Raw genomic sequence first — 10,533 nt, 5'->3', positions numbered from 1 at the left:
TCCTCGTAACTGTTAATTGAAGCAATTCAGCCCCTACTGTTAAAAATTGTTAACGTCCGTTTAAATATTAATGACGTGGCATTATAAATAAATTTTATATTAAAAATTTTAATAAATATTCGGGTAATAAAAAATTTAGAAGGGCAAAGTGGGAAAAAAAAGACTTTCTTCTTCCTCTGAAACCCTAATTCCTCTACCATTACCCAAACCCCAACCGTCGACCACCGTCCATCATCTTCTTCCTTGCACGCCGTCAGCAACCATCGCACCTCGCACCTCCATCACCATTGCACCTCCATCACCCTCGCACCTTCATCACCCTCGCACTTCCATCACCATCACACCTCCATCACCGTCGCATCTCGCACCTGCAGAAAACAAACCCAAAAGCAGAATTGGGAACCACCGTGGCAGCCTCCAGCATTTTCCAATTCCACTTCGTGTGCCCTTTTCCCCAAATCTGGACCCTAATTTTGGGTGGAAAGGGATCTTCATCTTCTCCGCCATGAACACATCTGCAACTCAGCTTCAACACGCATCCATGGTCGCTGCTACCACCAAGTCGCCACCTTGAAGCTTCTTCTTCATATCTCGCACCTGCAAGCAAACCAAAATCACATAACCATCACGGTCTCGCCTCGACCATTCTCATCGCACCGTCGTGCCTCGCAGGTTTGATCCTCTCCAACGCAAGCCACCCGGCCTCCATCATGCGCAACCTAGACATCACCGTCGCACCTCCATCACCGTCGCATCTCACACCTGTAGAAAACAAACCCAAAAGCAGAAACGGGAACCACCGTGGCAGCCTCCAGCATTTTCCGATTTGCGCAGGCACACCAGGGCAAACCCCTTTTTCCCAAATCTGAATCCTAATTTTGGGTGGAAAGGGAGCGGACATGTGGCGCGCTCTCACGGGGCAAACCCCTTTTTGCCCACTTTGTCCTTCTAAAATTCTGATTACATTAAAATTTTTAATATAAAATTTATTTATAATGCCACGTCATTAATATTTAAACGACTGTTAACGATTTTTAACGGTAGGGGTTGAATTGCTTCAAATTAGCATTTACTTGGGAAAGTTTAAAAAAAAGGGACCAAACTGGGAGGACCAAAAATAGGGACGCCTAAATAGTTTAAACCTAACCCAATTTAAAAGAAAGCGAAATTAAAAAAAAAATTATAATTTAAAATATGGTTTCTTAAAATCATAAATAAATTTAATTTTAATATTTTTACATATAAATGTTAATACTTGTATATATTTTATTACGTTATAATTATTAATTTTAAAATTTTAGTCTATTCTTATATTACCTAAATTTATTTAAGAAATACTAGATGGAGTTAAAATTTGTGTGATTCAACTTAATTCATTATTTGTTTTATATGAAATTATCCATTTTACATAATAAGTTTAATCCGTCAAATAAGTCCATAAATAAATTAAAATGGAGGGAAAGCCAAAATTTGGCGCCATATATAGATAATTTTGTTGCACTTTCTCTCTCTTTCTCTCAGACCTGAATGGCGAAGACTCGAAGCGGTGGGAAAGCGGCGAAAGCAGAAGCAGAGGACAGTGGCGATGGCCTCGAAATAATCTCCATCGGTTCACTCTACAAAGGAGCATGGGACAAGAAGTATTGGACTACCTCTAGGGTTTGATTCCATTCCCTACTTTTCATCTACTTTTTGGTTTTTTTTCTCTCATAGAACTGCGTTGCCGTATAGCTTGCTTCAATTCAACAACTGTGCGGTGTGGAGTTGCTTTAGAAATAAAATTGCTTTTTGTGCTGCTTTTGCAATGTTGTTGAAAATTGTATCTTGATGTGTTCTGAAACATCAAATATCATTGCATGGGAAATCGGGATTTGTGAGGGAGTAACAATCTGATTTTGTTTGTTTTTCTCTGGTTACTGATGTAATGCATTTTTACATTGAGTACATTTCAGGGAAAAGATCGGTATCCATATCCTGTTGGTTATCAGGCTGTTCGAGCTTATAATGGGACCACTTTTAATATGGAAATTTGTGAAGGTGTCAATGGCCCTAGATTTTTGGTTCGTATTTGGGCTTCTATGTGTTTCATTTATGTTCTAAAGTTTGATGTAATATGGTAAAGGTTCACATTTTGCTTTGGATTTTATTGAACAGATTTAGTTGTGTACTGTGAATGCAGATCTCTTCTGATGATGGGAGTTCATGTTCTGGGAAAACGCCTGACCAACCATGGGATGAATTTCAAAAGAAAAGTTGCCCCCGCATCAAGATTTGGCATGGAAAGAGACTTTCACCTAAGATGGATGGCTTGGAGGTAGAAATCTGTGATGTTTACTACATCATTTTGTAAAACTTCTGGTTTTTCCAGAAATTTTCCTTCCTGTCTTGTTGTATGTTACCATGTTTTTTGTTTGCTATAGTATGATATTTTATCCATACTATTGATCTTACCTTAGTCAATCACGGACAAAATAGATTCTTCGTCAACGATGATATTATTGTTGATTTTTAGGAGAAAGTAAGAAACAACTAGGATTTAAATGTTAAAATATAAAACTATATGTTTTTGCGGACTATGATCAATTTTCACATCAAAAAGGTTAGAGTGAGTAACCAGTAGCATGTTGTTTCCCCCTGCATTCTGTCAATCATTTATGCTATATAACTGATCATAGGTACTATGCATGCAATGAAGACTAAACTGGGACAGTTCTTTATTTGATGAATTTGGTTTTAAGGAAGCAATCTTTACATTTTGTCTCAACAAGTAAACTTCTGTTAAGAGATAAAACCATTTATGAATCACTACCTTCCTTTTTTCTCTTAAATAAACTTTCTTCTTTATAAAGATCTCTAAGAACTTGTGTCCAGGATTTGTACCATTCTGGGTTGATCAATATCATAATTCTCCTTTTTTCTTTTAGTTCCTTTCTGTTATTTAACAATCACGCATATTTTGTTCTTACTATATTGTTTTTAATATAGTTGTCTGTTGTGCATAGTATATTTTATTTTATTTTCATCATATGCAGTTTTTTGGGTTCAAAAATCAGTCTATCCAGAGGTTGCTCCGTGAACTGGTAACAAATGTAAATGAAATAGCAGAACAGAGCTTGGTATCCCCAAACACCTATGAGGGGGTTGCTAGAGCAGATCATGATGATTGCTGCCCAAATGTAGGCACATATCCTGATTTACTACTTTACGTCGGAAAACCACATGTTACAAGGAAGAGAAGCAGATGTGAACTCAAAAACAAAAAATTAAATGTACGAGCTAGACCTCAATCTCCAGAATTCATATGTAGTGAACCCTCAAATGTAAAGAATGAGAAGAGTTGTGGTCGGGGGAGTTCTACAACCCATTATGGTTCAGGAGTACCTGAGGTCCACAATCATATAAAGAATCGTCTTGAAATTTCTAATAATAAAGAAGTGGGAGCTGTGCCTTCTGAAGGGTCAACTGGTTTTCTCTTTTCTGAAAGTTGCTGGGCTAAAGAACTAACTGAAAACTTGTCCACAGAAGAACCTGTAAGCATGCCTTTAAACTCGTTATATTCTAGTGAACACTATTAATTGGGAACATGTTGGTTCATAAAACACAATCTGTTGAGTGGTTATCATTAAAAACATGTTATTTCCTTTTCTTGATCTTCATAAACTCAAAATCATAAAGTACTTGTAAGTGATATGTTTTAATTCTTAGAACCGATTTATTTTTTCTCTTGCTTGAGATATTTCAGATTCAGTTAAAACTTTCCCAGAGATAGGCAATAAATCAAATTTATGGTCCATTTTATTATAGAAGAAAATATCTTAACTTCTTGCAGCTTCATAGGTCGGGTTATGTGGAGTTGAAGATGTCTAATTTGTTGGTGAATTCAGAAGACAATAAACTAATGCAGTCACATTCTAAGGAGTCTGTACGTTGTATTGACATTGATCTGTATGCTCCTGATACCCTAGATATTGTGCAAGGTACTTGTATTTTGTTTGTATTATAAAACCTATTAATTTTCACTTTTAATGATTTTCAATACGTACAATCTTGCAATCCTCATGCTCATTTCATTTGATGGGTTGGAAGACTTTTTTGCTAAGATGCTGGCATACTCATCAAAGTTGGGTGATACTGCTTAATAACTTTGCCGTTATTGAATAGCGTAGTGTATTATTCTTTGCAGAATGAAAGTGTGAAATGTTTTCTGGTATTGTCAAATATATGACATTTGTTGATTCCACTAATTTTAATACAATATTTATAAATTCATGGGTGGTCTAAGAAAACACATCTTGTAAAGAACTGCTGGAATCTTTTTATCACTATGTTTAAGCTTTTTTCTATTTATTAATATTAGTATTTCTTTATTCCTCAAAACTCTCCTTTAATATCCTGTTGAACCGAATCACTTACTCTAGTACACTGCAGAAAATACTCTTGATTCTGGCCCAAGTGAACCAGATGAAAATGCTTACATTAAGACAGCTTGTGAGATCACATCTGGAGAATTGTTAAATGCAGAGCATGAAAAAGTGGCCAAATCTAATTCAAATCCATGCTCTGAAAAAGGTGACTTTGGTTCAGCTGGCAATGATGTAGCAAACTCGATGATGTCACTTTTGCTTCCTCAGGCAGTTCCTCTACTGAGGTCTTTTTCAACAGATAAGGAGCTTATCATTAGTCCTGCAGATATGCCACCTTATCATGTCAATTCCAAGGACGAACATGATAAAATCGCACATAGTTTGGAAGTAGCCTCATCTGGTAAATATTACCTTATCTAGACTATTGTTTTTGAGCATTTGTTATTACTGCCTGTGTGTCAACACACTTCATATAGTATGTTGTCATTTCAATCTACCTTTTCATTTTCATGTTTGTGCATTTATATATCCTTATGCATTATTAAAAAAAATGTTTATATGGCAGATGTAGTAATGATAGAAGCTGCACAGGTGGAACATGGAGAGACAATACACGGGCATACAGACCCACGTTCAGACACTCCTAATTCTGAACATATGAAGTGTATCGTTCCTGACAGTTTTGAATATAGTCAATGTGATAATTATAAAACTAATCAGGAAATATTATCTACTGATCTTGGTGAAGCTGGTAGATCTAGTTTCAATATAGAAGTGTGTTCTCAGCAGTTTCTTGGTCATGACATGCCAAACATAACATCCACAAGTCATGCTTCGGTGATGGACTTTGAAGACATTCCTCGGAATTTTGACGTATGCATTCCTGTATCTGTTCTAGATGACATGTCTCTTAAGGATCGGGTTAATTCTGGAAGAAGGGATGATGAGTATTTAGAAGTGAAAGAAAATCCAGCAAATGTTAGTCTCAGTTATGCACAAAAGGACTCGCCAACTGCTCAGGATTTTACTGGAGGTAATGTGTTTATGATATTTGACATTGACAGAATTATTATAAATATGGCATATTGCGAAGTAATTTTTCCCTCTATTTTGAACTGAGCTACGATGCTCTGTCCTGCGAAGTAGTTGTACCCATACTGGATGCAAAAATTAGTTCCTCTACTTAATGGTTTTGACCAAGCATAAATTGGTCCATGCAGAATAATTCGCTAGTAAATGAAACAAATTGCTGTTTCACTTACTCTCTTCAGAATTTGTGCCTTTAAATATCTTTTGCTCACTGCGTGAATACCAGGAAAATTGTATTTATATTTTATATGATATTTGCTCCCACACCTTAGATTTAGAAATCTTTTGTACCCTAATACCTGTATTGATAATGGTATTCATACCCCACGGTACACTGATCTTGAGCTATTACAAACCCAGCCCAATCACATGATCCAGCATCACTGGTCATGGTTGCGGCAAATTATAGCTTAGTTGCGTTGGGACTGTTGCTTACTTGAATTGTTCAGTCTGATTCAGTGATTACCATTTCTTACAAATTTTATAACACGATGCAGGTGTTAGCAATGCATTCTCTGGGGACAAATTTAAACTTTCTATTCCTCAAATGTATACTACCAAAGACACTTTACATTCCTCGGAAGTTATTCTAGTAAACAATTCAAATGATAAACAACGTGAACAAGAGGATGCTGCAGGTTTGTGTGTTCAAACACCTCAAACTTGTAGGGATGTTCTGATTGGACATAGTAATCCAGTGGACCAAAGCCTAGCAACATCTCAGAATCCAACCCCGTTTGCTGAAGAAAATAAGTGTCTTGGTACCAAAGAAGCTCAATCAATTTCAGAACCAACGCCACTGCAAAACCAGGAACCCGAGAGTAATATGGGAAGCAGTGTTAAGTTTGTGGGATGTTACTTGCACCCTATGCCTGTTTCATCATTATTTTTGAGCACAAGAGAGGATGAAGTCCATGTTTGTGTCTTATGTGGCCAACTGACAGATCAGTACAGGACCTTGTTTACTTACAAGGTAGCCATTGCTGGACCAACTCTAGGATGTCCTTCTGTCATGGCTCACAGCTCAATACTGTTACCCGATCCAAAACATGTCTTCATAAAGGAAGTAAGTTATTTTTTGCTTGATTCAATCTCAATGGCTTCTTCCTTTTTTTTATTCTAAATGTTCGGTTGGATAAATGATCACTGACGAAATCTGTTTAGAGTACAGCCGTCATAACAGAATGTAACCTAGTTATACACTGCTACATAGTAAGTGACAAAATCTATCATCTTATGCTAGACTCTAGTGGAAAGATCTGGGGTGCAGTTGACTCCTGGTGGACAGTATATTGTCTTAATAGGCAGCATAAAGACCCCCAATTGCAGGTTAAATATTTCATCATGCTTCAATTGATATGTGATATCCGTTTAAGTTGAATAACTAAATAGCGTGTCATCCCAGGGAAGGAAAAATTGATTGTTCTTGCTCAAAATGTACATCAGTCTTGTATGAGAAGAATGCTTTGAAGATTGTCCAAGTAGAACACGGTTATGTATCAATTGTAACAACATTGAAAACTGTTGACAATGCGCATTGTATATTGGTGTGTGAACCTAACCGACTTGTTTCTGTTGGAGAGAGTGGGAAACTGCAGGTGTGGGTCATGAATTCAAGTTGGAGGTAATTTTAGTGACTCTTCTCAGTCTTTAGTTCCCTAGGGCCATTTATGTCCCTTTCAGAGTATCAATATTTAAAGTTTTAATTTATTTTAATCAACTTGCTGATTTATTGTACTTTTGCTTTTGTTGCTGTTAGCATGGATATGAATTCCCTTTGGTTTTCCTCTAAAGATTGCATGAGAATATTTGGCAAACTGTGTTTTTGAGATGTTATGACAGATTGGTCTTGGTTTAAAAGCGTCCTAGTTTTTATTAAAGTTAATTTGCTCAGAATCTAAGATCTGCCATCAGTTTTGCTGACCTCTTTTCTAGAAGAGCAAATGCCACAATTTTATAGAATTTCTTCCTGTTTTTCAATGACGTATGTATTGCCAATACCCGTTAAATTGTTGGTTTTATAGCTAGCTTAATTAAATATATAATATTTGGTTATCTTGCAATTGTGCTTGTGCATACAATTTAGCTTGTTCACTCTTTCATTCATATTTTGGCAGTGAAAAAACAGAGCACTTCATTATTCCAGCTGATGGCACGACATCTCCTGGCATTGTGGAGTTGAAGAAGGTTCCTAAGTCTACTCATTTAGTTGTTGGTTTTACTAGCTATGGGGAATTTAGTTTATGGTATGCTATCTCATTCACCTTGAAAGGGTTTCCCATTGTGTTTGCATCACTCAACGTGCTTTAAACCTCAAATGTTGCTCATATTAGTTCTGAAACACCTAATACACCAGTCATTCTCAAGGACTGTCGTGTTTTTTGGGGACCATGTTGACATTTTGAACATTCTCTAGACCTAACAGGTCTATGCCAAATTGTTCAGGAATAAATTTGGGGTATTCATGCGGAGCTTTTGCATTTTTACGAGATGTGTTATCAATTTATCATATTTGTTATATGAATTCACTTGCACTTTTTGCCCATTATGTAGTCGGTATCGTTTAGGGCATTAATTAATGTTTTTATTGGATCTTATTTTCTTTTGAGTCACAAGTTATTCAGAACATGAATTTTGTGTCTGTTTACTTATTCCATAAATGGGACTGTTGAAAATGTTACTCCTGACTATTCTGCCATTTTTTCATCCCATTATTTCGTATTATATTCCTATTAATATTGAAATGACCTATGGCCTAACTCAGCAGTTTAAAGAAATGGGAAAGAGAAGGGAGAAATAATCACATTGGAAAAGTTTAAGTATCATTTAATCTGGTTTTACAGTTATAGTAATATGATAATATCTCATTCACTGTTTTCATCATTTTTCCCAGGGATATTGCAAGTTGTAATTGTGTAGCAAGATTCTCTGCTATAAAAAGTCCAATAAATGAGTTCTTTCCAATAAGCTTGTTCCAGTGGCAAACAAAAGACTCCGGTGCTCACAGCTATGCCAGCATGGAGGAGCAGGCTGATAAACTTTTAAAAGCAACCAACTCGTGGTACTCACAGCAAAGAGAGACCTCTTGGTTTTCACCATTAGAGGAAGATGTTGCTATGTGGCTTTTTGTCTCGACTTACTCTGATCAGGATTGTTGCCAAAATCCTATTTCAACTTCAAGCAGTTTTGATATACATACAGCTAGAAGTTGGAGGCTTGCACTTGTAATGAAAAATAGCATAAATTTTGGAAGTCCCTTGGATATAAGGTGCTATAAAGTCTTTTTCCGAATTTGAATGTAGTTTGTCTTGTACTTCATTCCGTTGAAATTTTTTTCTATTTTTCACTTCCATTCAAATCTCAGATTAATTATGAAGATTGTAAGGAGCCATTAGTTATAAATATGTTTTACTGATATGGATTGATAGATATACGAAATTGCATCTAAAGAAGGGTTGATGATATATCAGTATAATACTCTATTTAATAGCTGCCAAGTTATTGGTTATTCCATAATTCAGATTTATCAGTTAATTTACAAATTTTAATGTATTATGCAGGACTTGCGGTATTGGTGTTTCCTGTGGTTATGGAATCGTCGGTACAAACGAAGGAGTGGTGTATATGTGGGAGTTGTCTAAAGGATCCAAGCTTGATACTCTGCATCATTTCCAAGGTATGTTCAACTGTTCCTTTTTCACTCCTTTGCTTTGACCACTTAGCACTTGCACACCTGACAACTACTACGGAAGCACCACTGATGTGTTAAGGTTGATTTTGTTATTTAATCCTTTTTTGTTCAGTTATTAAGAACACTATTTTTTCTATGAAACTCGTTACTAAACATGAATTTTTTAGATAGAAAAACATTTTGTAATTTGTTTCTATTTAGAGGCGATAGGCCCGGTGGACTTATATGGCGCTTTTATTGATCGATCTGTTTCTAAATTATTAATGTTTCTAAATTATTAATTATACCTTTAATATACATATTTATAATTTATAACAATATACAATGGTAATTCTTCCATTTCTTATGTGTACATTTCATTTCTATATTTCATCCTCAATTATATTTTAAAATTACAACTTATATTCAATTATATTTTAAATTTACGACATTTTGAATAGCGTATACAAACTATTCATCTACTACACACCTTTCAATCTCTTCACAATACAGTTATATTTCAAATTTGTAAGCTTCATTTACTCTTCCAATATTGGATATAGAAAATAATATAATTATTGTAATAATGTATATATATATATATATATATATATATATATATATATATATATATATATATATATATATATATATATATATTAAAGATAGTCAAATGACGATTTGGGCACTTTGTTGCTTATTACAAGAAATAAATCTAATTATTTTAGACATTTCAAACGTTTAGTTGATCATTGAAAAATACATTCAGTAGCTCAAGTTCATCTAAAGCCAAATTAACAACTTCAAAAAGCCCACTATCATCAAGTGAACAAAAATCATTTCCAACTACATCCCAAATTTTGTTTTCTATCAAGTTATTTCATTCTTTCTTTTTTCTCTAAATTTTAAAAATGTCCTTGATGTCAGATGGCCATGTTGCATGTGTTGCTACCGATAATTCGAGAGGAGCCTTTGGAGTGGCTGGTGGAGGGCAATTGTTGCTTTATCTACACCTTCCTGAGCTAGATTCAGACTAACTGGTGAACACCAAAGTATTCATTACCCACGGATCTTTACGAACTTGTGTTGATATTTGGAATCATTTGTTTGTATCTGAATTGCAGCAATGTTCTTCATTTTGAGAATTGCTAATAGTGTTCAAGCTCTTTGTCAAATTAGTGTTCCTAATCTGTATGAGCGACTGTATATTCAATTTATTGTCTGTATATATCACCAGGGGATGTGAATTAGTAGTACATGCAATCAGTTTTTATTTTCGTTGAAGGCGCTGCTTTGGTAAAATTTGAAAGTCGATTTGATTGTTTAATATCGCATAATTTTTAACTAAGTGATAGATGCGGCATTTATAATAAGTTGATTTTTAAAACTTTGAAACTGTAATTATTCTTT

General features: G+C 35.1%; 1 protein-coding gene across 3 annotated transcripts; it reads left to right on the top strand.

Moving 5' to 3' along the window:
* The first annotated feature begins 1,466 nt into the window (after positions 1-1,466).
* LOC106765976 lies at positions 1,467-10,407 on the top strand. Of its 3 annotated transcripts, none has more exons than XM_022782951.1 (14): positions 1,468-1,659; positions 1,953-2,060; positions 2,180-2,314; positions 3,033-3,530; positions 3,830-3,977; positions 4,522-4,764; positions 4,930-5,397; positions 5,951-6,519; positions 6,697-6,782; positions 6,859-7,077; positions 7,571-7,699; positions 8,347-8,721; positions 9,014-9,129; positions 10,051-10,407. In XM_022782951.1, the coding sequence occupies exons 1-14, from the start codon at positions 1,528-1,530 to the stop codon at positions 10,158-10,160; spliced, it is 3,336 nt and encodes a 1,111-aa protein (XP_022638672.1). In that variant the 5' UTR covers positions 1,468-1,527; the 3' UTR covers positions 10,161-10,407. The 3 variants fall into 3 exon arrangements, with proteins under 3 accessions (XP_022638673.1, XP_022638672.1, XP_014506225.1); XM_014650739.2 differs by having other exon boundaries at positions 4,429-4,764; XM_022782952.1 differs by lacking the exons at positions 9,014-9,129; positions 10,051-10,407 and having other exon boundaries at positions 1,467-1,659; positions 4,429-4,764; positions 7,571-7,640; positions 8,347-8,500.
* The last annotated feature ends 126 nt before the right edge of the window (positions 10,408-10,533 follow it).

This window comes from Vigna radiata, chromosome 7 (assembly GCF_000741045.1).
Source record: "Vigna radiata var. radiata cultivar VC1973A chromosome 7, Vradiata_ver6, whole genome shotgun sequence".
NCBI classification, from domain to species: Eukaryota; Viridiplantae; Streptophyta; class Magnoliopsida; order Fabales; family Fabaceae; genus Vigna; species Vigna radiata.
The sequence above is the reverse complement of the archived record's forward strand: the minus strand, read 5'-3'. Positions and strand labels throughout refer to the sequence as shown.